Source organism: Mesoplodon densirostris, chromosome 18 (assembly GCF_025265405.1).
Source record: "Mesoplodon densirostris isolate mMesDen1 chromosome 18, mMesDen1 primary haplotype, whole genome shotgun sequence".
Lineage (NCBI taxonomy): Eukaryota > Metazoa > Chordata > Mammalia > Artiodactyla > Ziphiidae > Mesoplodon > Mesoplodon densirostris.
In genome coordinates, this window is record NC_082678.1 from 42288691 (window position 1) to 42310809 (window position 22119).

The 22119-nt window shown below is 45.2% G+C and overlaps 1 protein-coding gene across 2 annotated transcripts in view; it reads left to right on the plus strand.

The window, feature by feature from the left end:
- Positions 1 to 22119, plus strand: part of STX8 (syntaxin 8) — a 247639-nt gene that overhangs the window by 64611 nt on the left and 160909 nt on the right. For both annotated transcript variants that reach the window (XM_060082510.1, XM_060082511.1), the window contains exon 6: positions 3984 to 4076. In XM_060082510.1, the coding sequence (XP_059938493.1) occupies positions 3984 to 4076 (93 nt within the window). The remainder of the gene's footprint in view (positions 1 to 3983; positions 4077 to 22119) is intronic.

Sequence of the window (22119 nt, forward strand, 5' to 3'; positions counted from 1 at the left end):
GGGAACTCTACTCAATACTCTGTAATGACCTATATGGGAAAAGAAGTCTAAAAAGGGGCTTCCCTGGTGACTCAGTGGTTGAGAGTCCACCTGCCGATGCAGGGGACACAGGTTCGTGCCCCGGTCTGGGAGGATCCCACATGCCGCGGAACGGCTGGGCCCGTGAGCTGTGGCCGCTGAGCCTGTGTGTCCGGAGCCTGTGCCCTGCAACAGGAGAGGCCACAACAGTGAGAGGCCTGCGTACCGCAAAAAAAAAAAACCTAAAAAGGAGTAGATATATGTATATGTATAACAGATTCACTTTGCTGTACAACAAAAACTAAACATTATAAATCAACTCCAATAAAAATTTAAAGACTTGTAGAAGCTCAAGTCATCAATATTATTACATACACAGCATCTCTGTTGTCTGGACCTTCTGTGTTTCTGAATTATAGGATGAAAATTTATTGTAGCACTTAAACATAGCGAGGAGATACTAAGTTCTTATAGAAATGATTTGAGTAGAGCAGAATTTTTAGGCCTCTTTCCGTTTTGCATTAGCAAGATAACCTTTAGGTAGTTAAGTCAGATAATGAGTCAAGGTTAAGTGAAAAGTGTAACATAGGTATTTTTCCTTCATAATCTATGTCTATACTAGGTAAAGCAACTTCAGGACTTTAATGATTTTTTTCCTAATCGAAAACCATAGAGGAATCTCCTTTTCTCTTTTTATATTGTTTTACCTTTTAATTCGCATTGACACTTGACCATCAGTTCTACAATATATATAGTTTATTTGGGGGATGCATTTGGAATTTTACTGTAACATTGGTCATCCTATAGCAGCACTAGGTTGATGATAGATTTTTCTTGGAGGCCATCCAAGAGGTTGTTACTAAAGACCAAAAGGACCTCATTATAAAGTGATTTTGCTATAAAATGGTCCCTTGGAATGATCCCTAGAGACAGCAGGTCATTTGTACAGTTAAAAGAGCATGTAGTGTCAAAAATCGTTACTAAGGGGTCCTTACTGTACACCATTAGTTTAAATAAATTCCAGATGAATTAACAAGTTGTGTAATGGCTTAATTCCATAAAAAGACTAGGAAAAACTATATAAGGAGATGTTAATGTGATCCGGGGCAAGAAGACCTTTATGATTTCTGCTTTTGTAGATAGCCCTTCATGTGAAACAGACATAAAAAAAAAAACCATCAGCAAGTGGAGCCACGAATGGCATGTTACCCTCACCCAGCAGAGTGCTTGGTGGAAAGAGTCGTTAGACTCAGCCTTGGAATGTTCTTTCTGATGCACCTGCAAGCAAAGGGAAAAAGTATTTATAAAGAGATTGGGACTGTCTAGAGTTTAAAAAAAATTTTTTTTAAATAAAGGATCTTGAGTAACTTGAGTTCTTTTTAAATTTTCAAAAATTTAGAAAGGTAACACATTTTTTAAAAGCAAAAATGCGGGCTTCCCTGGTGGTGCAGTGATTGAGAGTCCGCCTGCTGATGCAGGGGACACGGGTTTGTGCCCCAGTCTGGGAAGATCCCACATGCCGCAGAGCGGCTAGGCCCGTGAGCCATGGCCGCAGAGCCTGCGCGTCCGGAGCCTGTGCTCTGCCACGCAAGAGGCCACAACAGTGAGAGGCCCACGTACTGCAAAAAAAAAAAAAAAAAAAAAGACAAAAATGCTATTTTACTATACATTGTTTTGTATTCTGCTTTTTTTTTAACCCAATAATGTATCATGAACTTCTTTTGAAATCAAAATATACCTGTACGATATCACTTTTCACGGCCATGTAGTGTTTTACTCTATGGCTGTACTCTGTGTTTCGCTTGTTTGTTTTGGCCTCACTGCATGGCATAGTGGGATCTTAGTTCCCTGATCAGGGATTGAACCCAGGCCCCCCGGCAGTGGAAGTGTGGAGTCCTAACCACTGGACTGCCAGGGAAGTCCCTATACTCTGTTTTTTTTTTTTTTTTTTTTGCTTGTTTATTTTATTTTATTTTATTTTTTATTTTACAAATTTAATCAGTTATACATATACATATGTTCCCATATCCCCTCCCTTTTGCGTCTCCCTCCCACCCTCCCTATCCCACCCCTCCAGGCGGTCACAAAGAACCGAGCTGATCTCCCTGTGCTATGCGGCTGCTTCCCACTAGCTATCTACCTTACATTTGGTAGTGTATATATGTCCATGCCGCTCTTTCACTTTGTCACAGCTTACCCTTCCCCCTCCCCATATCCTCAAGTCCATGCTCTAGTAGGTCTGTGTCTTTATTCCTGTCTTACCCCTATGTTCTTGATGACATTTTTTTCTTAAATTCCATATATATGTGTCAGCATACAGTATTTGTCTTTCTCTTTCTGACTTACTTCACTCTGTATGACAGACTCTAGGTCCATCCACTTCATTACAAAGAGCTCAGTTTCATTTCTTTTTATGGCTGAGTAATATTCCATTGTATATATGTGCCACATCTTCTTTATCCATTCATCCGATGATGGACACTTAGGTTGTTTCCATCTCCGGGCTATTGTAAATAGGGCTGCTATGAACATTTTGGTACGTGTCTCTTTTTGAATTATGGTTTTCTCAGGGTATATGCCCAGTACCTATACTCTGTTTTTAAACAAATCCCTGTGTTTGGGCATTAGGTTGTTTCTAATTTTTCACTATTATAAATGTATCCATCTGGGTCCAATCAGGAGAAAGAAATTTGAACATGGAAAATGTAGTGTACGGAATTATTAACTATAACGGGGTTAGAGTAATGAGGGGTTAGCCAGCAGGAAGTAAAGAGACAGAAATAGCAGGTAGAAGGTGTAGTCGCTCCCCTGTGGAGACAGAGCGCCCACAGCAGTATCCCCAGGGTTGAGGTGCAGATCGAGTTGAAGAGGGCACAGCTGGGATTCACTGGATTTCAGAGAAGTCGCTGTGGTGCCGAGCTGGCGGCGCTGCCTGGAGATCGGTCCTTAGGGTACTAGGGAATACAGTGCACAGGGAGGCGTCTAACTGGAGGCCCTCTATTCCGAAACTGCCCAAGGAGGGGGTGTGTTGGGAGATGTTGCTGGCCTTGGGGTGCTGTTGGCCACTGCACACCAAAGGAGCTGTCAGCATGGCAGCAGTCTGTCAGGACGGCACTGGAGCCAGGAAGCAAAACCCGTTTCCCCTGCAGTATCTCTGCAGTCTCCTCCACCGCCCAAGCTGGCAAAGGAAAAATTATTTAAAGGACCCAGATCCATTTTCACAGAGCAGTCAAAAAAGGGTGAACTTGGAGCTGAGAGACGATAAATTGGAAAGCAGCAAAGGAAGCAGTGTTTCAAGGAGTATCCTTGTATATACATCATGGCATACCATCCAGATGTTTTGTTGCACACATTTCCTAGACATAGAATTGATCAAGAGGTAGGCACGATTTGCTCTCTAGAAAGATGTGTTAACTGTCCTCCTGTGACTTAGCACTTAGAGCTTCTTCACACTTTACTTAACCCTGGGTGTTAGCATTCTTTTTAATGCTTACAAATCTGATAAGTCAGAAAAAAAAACACCCCAGTATTGTTTTTTGTTGATATTTTTAAAAAATTAGTGATGTCAGAGCTTTTGTTTTCCTTTTTTATTCTTTTGTGCATTTCCTATCTATATCCTTTGCCCATTTAAAAAATTGGAAGATTAAGTCTTTCTCATTGATTTGTACATGCTCTTTATGTATCAAGTATCAGAATGTTTAAATGGTTATATAGTCACATCTTACATTCATTTGTAATGTTTAAAATGTAATTCATCTGGAAATCATTTTAGTTTAAGGTCTGAGGGTTATAAGTGTTTAACTTTTTAATTTTGTTCCAATTGTTCCAATAATGTTAACTATTTTCTCTTTTCCTGACTGATTTCAAATGTTACTTTGATCATATATTGAATTGTGTCTATTTCTAGACTTTAAATTGTTTTCCTTTGGTTTTTAATGAGTTAATTGTCTCACTTTTTCTTTCAGAACAGGACGCAGGCCTTGATGCCCTTTCCTCGATCATAAGTCGCCAGAAACAAATGGGGCAGGAAATTGGGAATGAACTGAATGAACAAAATGGTAAGAACACGTCTGAAATTGACCAGATTTGCCCTTTAATATAAATGCTAAAGGCTTGTGTAATTGTTAAATGATTTTAATATTACAAAACACCTGAAGTAGTTAAACGTCAATGGATTTTTATATTGATCGTTTAATGCAATTGAGGGTGGTTTGTGGCAGATTTAAGTTACTAAACACTAGGAAAAGAAATTTGGTTTAAAAATGTCCAGTTTTCTGTAGCTGCTTTTAAAAATGCTTTGTTTTGTGATCTGTTTATCCTGTGGGCTCTCCTTATGTGGTCACGGGGTGAAGTGGCTCAATGCAGAGGCAGGGCACACTGAGTTGTCCTCTACACACCGGGGGGCGGGGGGCGTTGGCTCCTCTCTGTCATAAATACCAGGCTGCAGGGCAAAAAAATACTTGAAGATTTTTTAATTCAGTGCTTGATGTGACAAACCTGCCTGGAGAAAGATTAGTTTGCAAACCCACAAGCAGGATGGTTTGGGAGAGACGGAGCTTTTAGTCAGGAGCCTGCCCAGATGGCTCTTGTGCTTGAGGTATGCGGTTGAGGGTACGGGGGCATGAATGGAAGATGCAGCAGTAGGAGTGGAGAAGAGGGGATGGAAGCAGGGGACTGATGGTGCTTTTACCACATGGACCCTGTCGGGGGAATGTGGGGGGGGTCGCTGGTTTGTGAGTGGAGATCCTAAGTCCGGTTTGGACCCGTCCAATGAGAGATGCCAGTGAGGAATCCGAGTCACAGCGTCGAGAGGACAGTGGGAGATAAGGTACTAGAGCTCGGTGAGAGGAGAGGACCAAAGGGAAGAGATGTGAGCAGCTTCAGCAGAGAGGTGCTGGGTGGAAGCAGAAGAATAGTTGAGTTTCAGTGAGGCGAGTGTTTATCGAAGGCCCCTGCTAGGTGCTAAGCCCTTTAATCTGTGCCATTTCATTTAATCAGCGCATAGCACTGTGAAGGTGATGTTATTGCTGTTTGTCAGAAGTGAAGCCCAGAGTGGCCGAGGGACCCCGTAACGTCACCTCAGTTGTAAGGGATAGAAATGAAATCTCACACTAGCTTCCTCTCCAAGGAAGACAAAATGGGGAGAGAAAAGTAAAAAGTAAAAGGTTTCAGCTTTTGGTCATGGTATCATGGAGGCTCACGGTGGAACGGCTTTCAAGAAAGGTTACCCTGTATGGGTGAGCATTGGAGCCCTGGGAGTGGGCACGTGCTCGCTCCAAAGGGGCGCTGCACCTGTCAGGTTGTACAAGTCCCACTTTTCTTCATCTCTACAAAGACTGAGTTCATCTGTTGCCACAGTACTATTCCATTCATCTGTCATAAATGAATATAAAAGTTAATTCTATCCATCTGCCTTCTGTCATAAATAAATAGATCACCAAAGCAAATGGAGAAACCCTCTAGCTTTACCATCCTAATAGAGGTTCTTAATGGTTTAAGGACAGGGAGGAGGACAATTCAGTCCTTTCCTGATAGTGCTGATGTGAATGTACTAATTCATGTATTTGCATCTAACTCAGTTATTGACCAGTTCCTTCCTTGAAAGACAGTATTCATAAGAAAATTAGCTCTGTAGGAAATCTGCCTGTCATAGGTATAATTGTTCTTTTATCCCAAGGAAACTTAGCCTGTTGAGTGGGTCAGTCTAGAAAGGATGCTAGCCACACACTGTAAAGCACGTCCATCCTGTGATGTGCTCAGATAAGCCATGTCTAGTAACCGTGGTCCGTGGTCAAGCATGGATGGTGCCTACTTTGGTGAGGTGACTTGCTGACTTCCCGGATGAAGTCTCCGTGCATTTTCTTGCATAAGCAATCACACTGGCATGTCCTTATCTTGTTCAGTAGCCACCATACTTTGCTGCGTATTAGAATCACCTGAGGACCTTCTCAGCCTCCAAAGCCCAGGCCGTACCTGAGCTGGTTTTCTGTTGTTGCTGTAACGCATTACCACAAACTTAGCGGCTTCAGACAGTGCAACCCCCTTCTCATAGTTCTGGAGCTCTGAAGTCTGCTGTGGGTCTCACTGGGCTAAAACCAGGTGTTGGAAGGGCTGCATCCCTTTCTGGAGGCTCTGGGGGAGAATTAATTTCCTTGCCTTTTCCAGTGTCTAGAGGCTGCCTGCATTCCTTGGCTTGTGACCCCCTTCTCCACCTTCAAAGCCAGCAATGGTGGATTGAGTCCTTCTCACATGGCATCACTCTGACCTCTAGCTTCTGTCTCCCTCTTCCTGTTTTAAGGACCTTTGTGATTATGTTAGGCTCACACGGATAATCCAGAATAGTGTTCCTATTTAAGGTCTACTGATTTAGCAACCCTAATCCATCTGCAACCTAATGCCCTTTGGCCGTGCAACCTAACATTCTCAGGTTCCAGGATGTAGATGTCTCTGGGGTGGGGGTGGGGGTGCTGTTCTGTCCAAGCATCAATACTTTTTTAAAGCTCCCCAGATGATTTCAGTAGGCTGCCAGGTTTGGGAACCAGTGCCCCTGTTGAATACGCTAAGGGAATGTATTTAGTACTGTACTTTTCCCTTGCCTCTCGGATGCTCACATGACAGACGGAAAGCCCACCCATGCACAGACCACTCGCCTGGTTACATATTACACATCTGCCATCCTAGTCAAGGAGATTCTCTCTTCCCATCACACGTTTTACCCCCATCCTTTTCACCTCTTCCTCCGTGCCTCCCCGGTCCTCATCTCCGTTCCAGACCCGGATGCATATATGTGTACATAGACAAACATGAGGTATTTTTCCATGACTTGCCAAAATAAGCTGGGTTTTCTCTGTGGTGGCCTCCCACTGAGATTGCAGCTATGCTGGTGGTTTTCTGTTGTGCACATTTGCTCCTCAGAAATAGGGCAGAGTCAGCCATTTTCTTTGATAGGAACAGAGAGGCTCTCTGAGGATAAAAATGATATCCCTGCTAGGACTGTGATCAGCCTTTATTCCTTTTGTCAAAGTCAAGAAGGCCATTATGTCTAAAGGTGTTGAGAACAGGCTTGCAGCCCCATCTGGATTTTTACTGTGACCCGAGTACATAATGAGGCGTCAGGGACCCGGGAGAAGGTTTCCACTTTTGGTTGTAAATATCTCTACTTGGTTTATTGACCTACTGAGTTATTCTTTTGGTTTTCACTAAATGAGAGAAACAATAGGCTAAGATAATGGCCAGCCAGGCCATTTTTGGAATCAAGTATCCAGACCTTACTAACAAAATACAATACATGGTACTGAGGGCACAACCACAAAGCCAAAGGGTCGAATTATCATCACTGTAGGAATCTTCTCATAGAGAGTTAAAAAGGGCCTGGCCCACACCAGTAATTACCCTGTTCCTATGCCAGTGACCAAGCCTAATGAGGAAGAGGATTGGCAGTTCAGTGAAAAGGCGGGTGATGGGAGACCTGCAGGTCTAATGGATTTGGGGGGTTGACAGCTGGTGAAGGTGGGGGGATGCAGGAGAAGAGGGGTGGGTGGAGGGCCGAGGCAGGGAGATTGCCCCATGGGACCACAGTTCACAGTGAACCGTACGGATGGCTGGGGGCAAAGGGTTCGTGTCAGGCTGACTGCCCAGATGCTGTTCCGAAGTGCAGCTGTGATACAGTTTTACTGAAAAATCCCTTAAAGCTCATGCTCAAGAGGACAAGGCCTTTGGGAAGGAACACTAAAACAAAATGAATGGGACTGACTTGACTGAAGTGTAGATACTTCTGCGACCTGATTTGGGCATTGGCCAAGCTTTGAAGTCAGCCCTGAGAAGAACCACAGAGGCCCGGTTCCGAGGGAGGAAACAGCACCAGGAACAGACTGTCATTAACCTCTGCCAGTGTGTGCTGGTCCTCCCCATTCTTTTTAATGTTCAAATATCCCGAATTCGGCCAGTCCTTTCGATGTTTCTCTGTCAATCTTTAAACCTTTCCTTGCTTTCTGGAAGAACCCACAGTGACAAGGAAGGCCACTCGTCTCTACCGATGCATAAGTACTGGGATTGAGGAGACCAGGGTGTCCTTTGAAAGAGCTAGACAAAATGATCAAAGATTTCACGTACACATCAGTGAATTACCATTGTAAGGGTCTGTTAGAGCTCCTAGCTGCATTTTCATGTTGAAAATAATGTGGCAGGCTGAGTAATAGCCCCCAAAGATACCCACATCCTGATCTCTGGAATCTGTGTTTCCTTTTATGACACAAGGGACTTGGCAGGCGTGTTAATCCATTGAGGATCTTGAGACGGAGAGCTTATCCTGGATTATGTTGTTGGGGCCTAAATGTAACCACAGGTGTCCTTCTCAAAGGGGGAGGCCAAGGGACTTCCCCGGCAGTCCAGTGGTTAAGACACTGCACTTCCACTGCAGGGGGTGTGGGTTCAATCCCTGGTCCGGGAACTAAGACCCCACATGAAAGAGGCCGAGAGAGCTTTGACATGGAAGCGCGGCCATGTGATGACTGAAGCAAGGTGCTATGATACTGGCTTCAAAGATAGAGGCAGGGGCCACGGGCCAAGGGATGCAGGGAAGACAGCTCTAGAAGCTAGAAAAGGCCAGGAAATGAACTCTCCCCTAGAGCATCTGGAGGGACACCTTGATTTCAGTTGAGTGAAACTGATTTTGGACTTCTGATCTCCAAAACTATAAGGGAGTGATTGTGTATTGTTTTAAGCCACTAAGTGTAATCATTTGTTAGAACAGCAACAGGAAACTAATGTAGGTAATCACTGTCTTTCTGTCAGTTGTCAGTGAACTCAGGTTAACCCTCTTACCCTAGAAAACATGTATTGACTCCTTCATGTGTCTGACTACTCTTCCCTCTTGAGGATCTTTCTTTGAAGCGGGCTTCACAGAAGGAAGTTTGCAGTTCTAGTGCCCCAGTCAACCTCTCAAACTGCGTAGCACTTTAATAACAGAATTTAATTGCAGACTTTAGTCTTGTACTGGTGAAATGTGTGGGCATTTGGGCGAAAGAATCTCTTTGAGGAATATCTGGTGTCAGAATTTCCCAGAGTCCAGTAGGCCAGCTGATTTGAGGTAGTATGGAGAGAAGCAGTTTAAACTTAAAATATGCAACTATTGGGCTTCCCTGGTGGCGCAGTGGTTGGGAGTCCGCCTGCCGATGCAGGGGACATGGGTTTGTGCCCCGGTCCGGGAAGATCCCACATGCCGCGGAGTGGCTGGGCCCGTGAGCCATGGCCGCTGAGCCTGCGCATCCGGAGCCTGTGCTCCGCAACGGGAGAGGCCACAGCAGTGAGAGGCCTGCGTACCGCAAAAAAAAAAAAAAAAAAAAAAAAGCAACTATTAAAATATAATGTGTGGTAGGAATAAAAGTGACTAGCATTTGAAATCTGATTTCACAGCATTACAGAATCTCCTTATTCAGTTAACTTGTGTGAGCAGGAAAATGATAGTGAGTTGATAAGAAGAAAAACATTGAGCAAAAATGGTGCAGGTGAAACATGAGCACGGCAGAAAGTTATGAAGGGGGCGGGGCACTTGAAATGCCGACAGTCGGGAAACACCGTTGTAAGAAGACGATTTGTTCAAGCCAAGGGCGCTGTAGAGTACTTCATTCTGGGCCTTGTCCTGGTTCGGTGCTCTGTGATGTAACACAGGCACCTTCTCCACTTGGCCCTCCCGATGGTGAGATCACAGACTAGCCGAGCTCAGGGATCAGAAGATGTGCTGAAACAAGGCCTCCCAGCTCTGCCAGTGTGTCAGATGGTGGTTGTGGCGGGGATGATGTCTGATGCTGCACCCCCAGAATTTCAGTATGCTTGCCCTTTGGAGGAAGGAAGACAGACAGAAACTGCTTTTCTTTAAAGGAAATGTACAGTGGTTTGAGGTCCAGGGAGTTTGTGGTACTGCTTGGCAAGTGGTAAGTGAGCAGGGCCACACCCTGATCCCACTGCCCAGAGCTCTATCCCAGGAGAGCTGAGCCTAGGACTTGGAGCGCATGTCTTTGTGCCATCAGGCACTTTATGGACCAAGCAGGCTTTTATGAATTGGCGAGGGAGCCTGACCGCGGCCCGCCCCGCCCCCAACTTTGGGATATAGACACATACCTGTCTGGTGGGGAACGGTTTTCTCCAAGTGGCTGTGCTGATCTGGGTTCAGATTTCCTTTATTGAGATTTCATTCAGCTGCTGGGATTCGTGGAGTGGCTTCTCAAGCCTGCATTTCATTCATAAAGAGATTTGTGAGTTCCTTAGTCTCAGGGACTCTTAGGATGGAGAGGAGCTTGTGAGGTCGCTCCCCTCCCCCGCCCCCTGCCATCTCTTCATCTTTGGGAAGAACTGCACTCAGTCGCCCCGACCTACGGCCATCTCTGCTGCCCTCTGGTCACTTGGAGGCACTGTGAACCCTCCTGCTGTGCAGAAGCAGCGGCAGCCGTAGCCCATCTGTACACACATGTGCACGTTTTACTCATTGGCTCCGTAACTTTATCTGGATTAAATCATCTTTTGTTCCTAATAAAAAGAGGCCTCATTAAGCCTAGTGAGGTCTGTCCCAAAATCCGGAGTAATATTTTTCCTTCCTTAGTACATTCTCTCTTCATTCAGCATACCGAGTGCCGACTATATGCTCAGCTCTGTGCTAGAACCCACGTATCAATCAGCTGTGGTGAGACTTGGTTTCTGCCCTCTGTTCTAGAGGGAGAGGCAGACGTTAGACAGCTAAACGCACAGATGCCCAGTTAGAGACTTACAGGGCGCCATTACAACATAGAACAGAGGACCCTGACGTGGATTAGGATTAGGAAAGCCTTCCCCAAGGACATGATCTATGTACTGAGATTTAAAAGACCATTTCTAACAGAGGGAACAGCGTATGCAAAGGCCCTTATATGGAAAGGAGGGTAACACGGTTGAGAAACGTGGGAGGAGGGCACTGATCCCAGAGTCCAGACAGCCTGGGAGATGAGAACTGTTAGCAGGCTGGAGGGGAAGGTGGGAGTCACTGTGTAGGTGTGACCTTCGACCTGTCTATACAGTGACCTAAACATCCATAGGGTTGGTGTCATCCGTTATGTAAAATTACTCAGTTTTCTACTTTATCAATCCTGTAATTTCGTCTGTGTAATTTACTTTTAAAAAGGGAGATACAGCTCTATCTCTATACTGTTTGCATTGTCCCGTAGCAGTTAATGCATCTAAACTGAGAGTTTAGCCACTTTTAGGGAGAAGAAATAAGTACATTGGCAGTGGGGCGTTTATTCATTCAGCAGATGTTGACTGAGTACCAGCTGTGTGTATGGCCCTTTTATATCGAAAAGCAACAATTACAACTCAAAACCAGAGCCCTTCCCTTACTGTGCTGAAGTCTAGCTGGGAGTGACAGACATGAAACGAACACTCCCCCAGATCAAGGTGTTTTCTCACATCGTGGGATGTGCTGTCAAGGCAGAGACCAGGCTGCCTGGGCAGGGGATGGCAGGGAGATCTGGGTTCAGTTGGTGGCTGAGGTTACAGGACCTGGGCCAAGGTGGGCCAGGGAAGGGGGGAGGGCAGGTGAAGCATTCCAGGTAGTGCCAGGACCTTTCGTGTGAGGCCTCAGAGGCTGTGGAGAGCCTTGCAAGTTTGAGAAATCCGAAGAAGGCTTTTGTCGCTGGTAGGGTGGGTGATGAGGCAGACGTTCCAAGATGAAATTGCAGAGGGAGGGGTTCAGAGCAGGGCTGGGATGCTTCACAGCGTGAGTACCTAGTAAGCCCTGAAAATTACGGAGAATTTATATTTTCCTGGGAAGGGCAATCAACAGTCTGAGTCAAGAAACAGTTATGTTAACAGTCATTTTCTTTTCTTTTTTTTTTTTTTTGGCCACACCATGCGGCTTGTGGGGTTTTAATTTTATTTATTTATTTATTTATTTTTGGCTGTGTTGGGTCTTCGTTTCTGCGCGAGGGCTTTCTCTAGTTGCAGCGAGCGGGGTCCAGTCTTCATCGCGGTGCGCGGGCCTCTCACTGTTGCAGCCTCTCTTGTTGCAGAGCACAGGCTCCAGACGCGCAGGCTCAGTAGTTGTGGCACACGGGCCTAGTTGCTCCACGGCATGTGGAACCTTCCCAGACAAGGGCTCAAACCCGTGTCCCCTGCATTGGCAGGCAGATTCTCAACCACTGCGCCACCAGGGAAGCCCGGCTTGTGGGATTTTAGTTCCCCGACCATGGATTGAACCTCAGGCCCTCAGCAGTGAGGGCATGGAGTCGTAACCACTGGACAGCCAGGAAGTTCCCTGTTAACAGTAATTTTGAACAGCACTGTGGCTCCATGCTAATTAATACCATTTCTTTTCAAATATACGAAAGCCTGTGTCCATCCTCCTTCAAATGCCACTTTTACCCTCCACAGATACTGATATTTAGTGCTGTTATTTTAATTTACTCTATTACATTTTATAATTGCCATTGATTTTGCTTTTTAACTCATTGTTTCTAAATTTCCAAACATGTTTTTTAAACCATCTTCTAAAATATTTTTCCACTTTTATTGAGATATAATTGGCATACAGCACTGTATGAGTTTTAGGTGCACAACATAATGACTTGAGTTACATTCATCATGAAACGATTACCACAGTAGGTTTAGTGAACATTCGTCATGTCAGAGAGATGCAACATTAAGGAAGCAGGGAAAAAAATATCTTTTCCTTCTGATGAGAACTCTTAAGATCTACTCTCCTAACACCTTTCATATACAGTGCACAGCAGTGCTAAGTATCATGTTGTATATGACATCCCTAGTACGTACTTAGCTTGTAACTGAAATGACTACCTTAAACCATCTTCTTTTTTTTTTTTTTTTTTGGTGGTATGCGGGCCTCTCACTGTCGTGGCCTCTCCCGTTGCGGAGCGCAGTCTCCGGACGCGCAGGCTCAGCGGCCATGGCTCACGGGCCCAGCCGCTCCGTGGCATGTGGGATCTTCCTGGACCAGGGCACGAACCCGTGTCCCCCGCATCAGCAGGCGGACTCTCAACCACTGTGCCACCAGGGAAGCCTGCTTTGTATTCTTAACAATCATTGAGAACTCCTAAGAGCTTTTGTTTACATTGGTTATATCTATCAACACGAATTGCATTAGAAATTTAAAACATTTAAAAAATATTTATTCATGTTTAAAATAACAATAATAAGCCATTACATATTAACAGAAATAAGTTAACTTTTATGAAAAAGAACCTCCAATTATAAGTAGCTTAAAATAGAAAACACGTGTTTTTTGTTTTTTGTTTTTTTTTTTAATCTTTCAGTATATTTCTGTTGTGGGGTCATTGGTGGGCACGGTTACTTAAGAACCCTGATGGATAGAATAGCCACCGTTTCAAACATTGATGGTCACTGTGCCGGAGAGTCGGAGAGCTCTAGAGGGTCTTGTTCCTGAAGTTAAGTGCTCTGGCCCAGAAGTGACAAGTCAGTTTTGCTCAGAGCTCCTTGGTCAGAGCTAAAACCACTAGGAGGTGTTATCCTACCCCTGCGTCTGGTTGAAGGGGAGGAGGACTGGACACACTGGGTGGATGACACAAGTGACCGTCACGGGGCAGTGTTTAGTAGTTAGGCGCCAAAGGGCCTCTGGTACTGACTAGCCTTAGGACCCTCCTCTTTCTCTGTCCTTAACTTCCTTGTCTAGAAAATGGGGATTTTAGTGCCTATTTTAGAGTGTTGTATGAAGGTGAAATGAATGGCCACGTGTGATGCTCCGAGAGTTGGGCCTCACACATTGTAAGGGATCTAAAAGTGTTTCCTGTTATTAACTCTTTATTCATAGTACAGGCTGTCAATCAAAATGGTAGACTGAGCTGATGGGGAGCCCCTTGCTCCCTTTCCCAAACACATGGAAATGTTAGATGAAACATTTTTTAAAATTGATTTATACTTCTTAGATGAGCTTGAAAGCAAGAAAGAGTTTCTCCGGGTGTCAGAAATGAAGTATTTTATTAACCCACAGCCATGAGCGGAATGGAAGCCTCGTGGCCCTCAGAGATAACTGAGCGAATATGCACACTAGGGACTAATGTTTCAACACCCAGGCAGAGATGGAAGCCGGGGCTGTGGTCCCTGTGCATTCTGAGCACCTGAAAGCGGGCTCCATACAAAGCCAGGGGCTGAGAAATGACCATTTTATGGGAAAACGAAATTCCCCTATCTCCACCCAAGAATGAGATGCTCAGCGAGGCCACCCACCTTGGGCCACAGCCACTCTTATGTTTTTAACATGTAGACTTAAGTTTACACATTTTTAACAAAGTCAAGAGCAAATAACTATCTCTGAATCAATCAAGTTTAGATTTCTTAACTTTGCTTCAAAGTCTTCCTCTATAATGTTTTAAACTGAAGCTCTCTTTTTTCTTTTCCTATGGTCAGTGTTTTTTTTGTTTGTTTGTTTGTTTGTTTTGCGGTATGCGGGCCTCTCGCTGCTGTGGCCTCTCCCGTTGGGGAGCACAGGCTCCGGATGCGCAGGCTCAGCGGCCATGGCTCACGGGCCCAGCCGCTCCGTGGCATGTGGGATCTTCCCGGACAGGGGCACGAACCCGTGTCCCCTGCATCGGCAGGCGGACTCTCAACCACTGCGCCACCAGGGAAGCCCCTATGGTCAGTGTTTTTATTTAGATTTACCAACATGTTTTACTGATTTCTGTTATTGTATCTATTCTGTGACTCAGCTCTTCTAACAGATTTTTTTTAAATTTTGAGAACAATACTTTTAAACACCATTAAAGCTTATGCTTTAATGCTTACGATTGCTTTTCCCCCCACAGAAGTATGTTTTTAAGGTTGTAAAGTCTTTTAAACCTTTGAGTGGTACTAATCAGAAGTTTACATTTTCCTTCGGCTCGTGGCGGTGTTTCTGTGTCCTCCAGGTAAGTTTTGGTTTGTTCATCTCAGTCTTTCTCACGCTGTTATAGGATGAATTATGTCCCCTCAACATTCACAGGTTGAAGTCCCAATTCCCAGAACCTCAGAATGTGATTGTATTTGGAAAGAGGTGAAGAGGTGATTAAGTTAAAATGAGGTCATTAGGTTGGGACCTAATCCTATAAGACTGCTGTCCTTATAAGAGGAGGAAATTAGGACACAGACACACATGGAGGGAAGACCATGTAAGGGCATAGGGAGAAGACGGCCGTCTGCCGGTCAAGGAGAAAGGCCTCATAAGAAACCAGTTCTGGGGGTTTCCCTGGTGGCACAGTGGTTGAGAATGTGCCTGCTAATGTAGGGGACACGGGTTCGAGCCCTGGTCTGGGAGGATCCCACATGCCACGGAGCAACTAGGCCTGTGAGCCACAACTACTGAGCCTGCGCGTCTGGAGCCTGTGCTCCACACAAGAGAGGCCGCTATAGTGAGAGGCCCGCACACCGCGATGAAGAGGGGCCCCCACTTGCCACAACTAGAGAAAGCCCTTACACAGAAACAAAGACCCAACACAGCAAAAATTAATTAATTAATTAATAAACTCCTACCCCCAACATCTAAAGAAAAAGAAACCAGTTCTGCTGACACCTTGATCTCATACTTCTAGGCTCAAGGATTGTGAGAAAATACATGTCTGTTGTTGAAGCCCCCGCTGCAGTCTTGGTACTTTGTTAAGGCAGATCCATGAGTCAAGGATCATATTGATGAGTATAGGTAGCTGATGTAGGCTTTGTTGGTATTTCAGCAGGTTTATTTACCCCCAGATCTTCTCTCTTGAATGTATTCTATATGGGCAGGCAGGGTATCCCAGCAGGCAGCTTTCCCTTTAGGGTGTGTGCTTAGGGTAGAAGAGGACACAGCAGGTTCAGGACCCTTTGCTATGTAACCCTTACCCCCAAATCACTAAAGGAAAGGGAACTTTAACCTCAGGGTGACGTCTTTTTATGTCTTTTATTTTTTTTTTCACCTCCGTGTCTATCCTAGAGGCTCCTCTTTGACTCATTTGCTAGCCTGGACACCAACACCATGGGCGCTCCTCAAGCAAACCCTCCTCTCTAGAGAGAGCTGTCCTGGGGGCTGCAGCTGGGATTCAGTACTGCAGACTCCAGTCCCCATGGGACAGGGGCAAGGGCCAGGGCCACCTGGCTCAGCTGTTCTCTAGACAGCGCTCCCCTCAGATGCCCTGGCTCCTGCCTCACAGCCATCTCTCTGTAGGCCATTCTTTGGCTCCCAATAGCCATTGACTCCAAGCTCAGAGCTTCTCCAGGGTTCTATCAGAAAGAAAGAGCTCCTATCTGTAGCCCTGAATGTGTATTTCAAGTTGCTTCCCCCACCCCCAGTTTTGATTTGTCAATACAGTCCCAACAGTCTTCTTTTTTGAAAGAAAGCCTTTCAAATGACTTATTCACTGATAGCACTCCTTCGTGTTTTCAGGGCCACCATGGAATGGATTTATTCTTTCAAAAAATATTTTTACTGGCATTTCATTGTGCTCTTGGGAAGGAAGCCATGTGTGCTTGCTCTGCTGTCCTGAGCTCAAAGTCTCTTTTATATATATATGATTTTTACAAGGTCTCAGTATCTATAGAAATCGTTTTCCTGAAAAAGCTAGTGTTCTGGAAGCTTCAATTAAACACGTTTTTAATACAGTCTGTGAAAGTTGTTTTCTAGGGCTTCTGTGATTGGAGTGATACCTCTAAGTTATCATCTGATGTGTTCATAGATGGATTTGCCTAAAGATAAGACAATTAGAGATACGGAAGGAAGGTGATTATTTTCCATGCACTTATGGTATTAAATACTTGGTGAATGTAAGATCAGCTCTTTCTCAGAACATTCATTATTCACCTCCAGGAAGGGGCTAGTTTATAGTAATGGGGCTAGTTGAGGGGCAGTGGGGGGAGAGAGAGAGAGAGGACACCAGTGAGAGCAAGTATGTTGTTCCAACAATAATTGTCCAACACCACCTGGTGTCCAATAATTTAATTCCATTTTGACACTGTTTATGTGGAGTTAACGTCACACTCAGACTCCACAGGTGTAGGGGCTCCATAGGACTGCCCTCACTTTCACAAGTCCTGAGGATCCCTAACCACTTCTGCCCCATTGGCTGCAAATACAGGGTTCCCACACCCCGCTCCCCCACCACTGTCAGGATTCCATAATTTGCTAGGCTGACTCACAGAACTCAGGAAAATGTTTACTTTACAATTTCAGTTTTGTTATGGAGGGTGCAACTTGGGAAAGCCAAGGGAAGAGGGACAGAGGGGTGTGGGTGGCGATGCCCACGGAGCACCCGTGCCCTCTCCAGGCACATCCCCCTCCCAGCACGTCCATGTGTTCACCAGTCCAGAAGCTCTGCAAACCTCATTGCTCAGGAATGTTTATCGCTGCTTCGTTATATAGGCAGAGACTTCGTTAAATAGGTGTGATTGATTAAACCTTTGGCCACGTGAGGAACCCAGATTCTTTGAATTTGCTGGCTCTGCAGAAAAGATACTCAGACACATGCATGATGTTTGTCATCTGGCTTCGCTGCTAGCTTTAACTCTGGTGAACTGGGCTGGGCCCACTTTGGGTCACAAGGACTTATTTTGTTGACTTCTCTCTGGTCTAGTGCCTCCTTACCCCTTTCTTCTAGGCCAATGTCTTGGTTTCTACCTGGCTGTGAAGTCAGCTGAGAGGTCATCTGATGAGAGAGAGGGGCGAGGATTTTCCAAAGGAAAAACTGTGGAAACACTTGTCGGGGGAAATGTCATTTATCCTCAGGCCCTAGGACAGCTGGCCCATGTGATTCATCAGGCTTCCCTTCCGCTGGGCTGCACCATAGTTCCTCGTTGACTTCCAAGAGAGGAGGCTGTCAGACCAACATTAGCAGCTGGAGTGGGGAATAGAGGACAGAAAGGCCAAAACCAGAGACCGGAGAGAATCTCAAAGGGAAGAGCAAAGCAGTCACAGATGCAGGAGCAGGTCACACTGGGAGCTCTGCCTTCTGCCACTTCGACCCAGGGATAATGCACTTCCTGCTCCCTGGTGCCTCTGCAGGAAAGGGGAACCCAGAGCTCCCTTCGGAGGTTATGCAGGTGGGGAGGTGTCTCAAGACCCTCCCCTCAGGTTTGGCGCTTTGCTAGGACTCACAGGACTCAGCAGATAGTTGGCTGCTCACTAAAATTTATGTATACCTCCGCCTCATCAATACTTGCAGTGCTTTTGCAGTTATTCATGGACATGTGTAAAGAGGTGAAAATTTGGGGTTACCTGATGAACACATTCCCAGCCAAGGTCAAACCAGGTGACGCTCTGCCTTTTTATTTCTGCTCGCATACGGAGGTGGCCAAAGGATGGAGACTGCGGCTCTGGGGCCAGTTGGATGGGGTGTGAATCCCAACTCTGGCTCCTGTTAGTGGGGCAGCCTCAGGCAAGTCACTCGACACTTCGGAACCTCATTTTCTCTCTTTTTTAAAAACTGAAGTATAGTTGATTTACAATGTTGTGTTTCAGGTGTACAGCACAGTGATTCAGTTACTCAGGTTCCTTTCTCTTATAGGTTATTACAAACCAGTGATTATAGCTCCCTGTGCTATACAGTAGGTCCTTGTTGGTTATCAGTTTCATTTTCTCTTTTGAAAAATAAAATAGAATCTACCAGGATGAGTTGTTTTCAGGGTTTAAGATACAATCTGTGTTATATCTATATAGAATATATATGCACGCGTACACATTTCCTTTAGGGACAGTGGTTCCGTATTCGTGAATTCAGTGTTCATGGTGACTTTGTAGAACAGAACTACCATGAATAACAAGAATCGACTCTAGTTATACTCACGGTTATTACAGTTGATTACAGTGAAAAGAGTACAAAGCAAAATCAGAGAAAAGTCACAAGGGGCAAAGTCCAGGGGAAACCAGGCACAAGCTTCCCGCGGGCCTCTTCCAACAGGAGGAGGCGCACAGGATGCGCCTGCGTCCCCGAGTTGTGACAACACCTGTAAAGTGTTGCCAACCAGGAAGCTCGTGAGGAAGTCGGGGCCTGGGGTTTTTTTTTTTTTTTTTTTTGAGGGAGTTGATATGTTCCCCGATTCCAGAAGGAAAGCAGGCGTTCAGCATAAACCAGACTGTTTATACAGTTCAGGACTAGTGACCACACTTATCAGTTAACGGTGGGAACCCTCCCCAAATCCGAGTTCCCAAACACCAGCCAATTTTGTAAGCAGGCCTTTCCTAAGAAAAGCAGTCGAGCCTGGCATGTTCACTGTTTTCCGCACAGAGGCCTCCACCCAATGTGGTTTGTTTATCGTATCACTACACTTCTCTTTGATTGGACGATCTGTGGGAGAGTGAGGACGCTTGATTTCTGAGATGGATAGACATGTGCTCTTCAGAAGGGAAGGGGGTACAGGAAGGAGGTGGAAGCTGCCGGGGACCCATCCTTGCGCCTCAGTTTCACCTAGAATGTGTGAGACTGGCTCTGATATGGAAGACCTGCTGAGCTTGGCCTGTCTTTAGGGGTCGCAGAGAATGTGCTTTTCAAAGTGGAAGTTGTTTAGCATCTGGGGTGGTGAAAAGGATTGAAGCACTTGGTAATAAAAACCAAAGCAGCAGGAAGGAAGTGGTCTGATTAGAACCAAGTGCTTGGGCTGGGGGAGACCGCAGGAAAGGAACTCAGGTTGCAGGGCAGTGCTTTTAGACAGTTCAGAGTCATTAAAGGAGCTGGAGCAAGAAGGTAGCCCGGTCGGGACTGTGTATTTTGGGGGAGGAACACGATGTTCTCCTTCCATCTGGACAGTCCTGCCAGGAGAGAGGAATTTTAGAGGAAACCTTCTCTGAATGCAGTGATAAAGACCTTCTATTTTATTTTTTATTGTTATTACAATAGTTTTAACTATTTTAACAGTAGTTTAGGAACTGGGTTGACATCAAAGGCAAAGTAGCTCTGTGAGCCAGTTTGGTTAGTTTGAAATCCATAAACACAACTTTAAAAACATTTCTATTGTGTACTGAAGAATTAACCAGCCTTTGAAGTGTGTTTCAGCGTTAAGTGTTGTGTACCCACCAATAAGTGAACTTAAGGAGACCCCAGTGTGTTTCTGTACCCTGGGGGTCATTCGGGTAGGATCATTTGAGGCCCGGTGTTGAGAAGGGACCCTCACTGTTTCTGGATTCACTCCTGACTCGTAGGATTTGTGCTACTAAACTCATCCTAAGCTTGGCCCGTCTTAGAGGTGGGAGTGAGCGGAATACTCATTTACTGCTTTCTTTCATCATCCAATCAAAGAGCCTAAGAGTAGCCATTTTTGTTTTTCTTTGTTTTAAAAAATAATTTTAAAAACTTGTGCTTTTTCTTGCGGGAAGTGGGCAGAGAGTCTGGGGAGTAGTAAGTAGTTGTGATTGTGAGGAATGTTTCAGCTGGGCTCATGGAGAGATTGGGCTTGAGGTGGTGGTTTGGGATGTAAATTGATGAGGTGATTATAATCGTGTTTCGCCTATCACTTATGTACATGTAACCTGACACCACTATAGTTAGGCCTCAGTTTTCCACATGAAGGAAGAGAGACATGGAGCATCTGTGTATGTGTGCGCGTACACGTCTGTGTACAAGAGAGACAGAAAGACGTGTGGACTTAGACTCGGATGTGAATAGGAATACTTCTGATGGTCTGGGAGTTCACAGCGTATTATGTACCAGGTGGCGATGCCACTCAGGGGAGTTTGTGGGCCGACCAAGTACCTCAGCTTGCCTCACCCAGAGTTCTGTTGTGCTGCTTTGTCTGACTGCAGTAATGCAAAGACCAACCCAGGGAGAGCTGCTCAGTCTTTTTCTAGGTTGAGTTTTAAAGGCCTCTGGAGTGTAGGTCACATAGAGGAGGGAAAGTACCAAGGTAATTATGAAAGCTTTTTTCCCAGCTTCTTTTCTTGTGTCACTTACCCTGAAAATTGGATATCTTTTTCTTCTCCATAGAGGTTTCGAGTCACAGGTTGGATACTGAGCAGCCTCAGGAGGGAGTTTACTATGCAGGATGTGTATTAGGGAGTTCCTGTGGGGTCAGCATCTGTGGGAGGGAGGGAGGCCACAGCAGCCGGATGGGTGGAGGGAGAAGCTGAGTTTTTGAAGACAGCCTCAGCCAACACCATGGGAAGCTTTGGAGCCTAAGTGGCCTGTGACAGTTGGCCCATGTTGAATTCACGTGACTGGGCCTTTAGACCCGCATCTTGATCAGTCATTGGATGTGGACTGCCCTGGGAGGATCATGTCCTTGGGCAAGACAGCTCCGTGCCCTTGAGACAATCCCTAAGGAGGCTGATGGCCAAAGGCCACTTGCTGAAAGCACTCCCAGTAGCTGGGGCACCAAGTCCTTCCTTGAAGGAGGACCGAGGTGGTACATCTCTGTTGGGTCCACCACACATTGGATCAGTTTTAAGTCTTTGAAAATTGTTAGGTCTATAGAATAAGAAATCAACGGGTCAGATGGGATATGTGTTAACTAGAATGCAAATCTCTGGAGATGATTGACCCATACCTAGCATTTTCAAATGATGTTTATAAGTCTTTGGAATTCAACCAGTATATTGCTTCTACCCTATTTCTAACCATGGCTTTGTTCGTACTTAGGATAAAAATATGGAACATTGTGTCTTTTCACCTTTTGTAGTTAAATGTGTATCATTATGGGAGCTGTATATTTTAGGGCCTTCTGTTTTTAAAAACTGTTGTTCAGTTATAGCTTGTTCAGAAATAACTGGAATCTGTCAGCAGATGTAAAGGGTTCTCTTCAAGAACTTGGGAAATAATAAACTCAAACCCAGTAGAAATGATGATTTGCTTTGTTTTATGTGCACCAATGTCCTATTAACTGCACCTTCAGCATCATACCTCTTTTACTTAAAAGAAGAAAACCAGTTGCAGACTTTATAGTTTTATTCTTTTAAAAATTTCACACTTCGTGGGTAATTCTTACTATTAACTAATTAATTAAGGGAAAGATGAAATGGGCAGATTTTTAATTGGAGAGAGAAACCACTTAAAGAACTCAGCTCTCTCAGTTCCGTGGGAAATAAGATGGTTTTCCTTGGGAATTAGTTTGTATGCTCTCTCTACCTTTTATGGGGCTTGTTTTTGTTTTGGTGGAGATGCCAGGGACCTA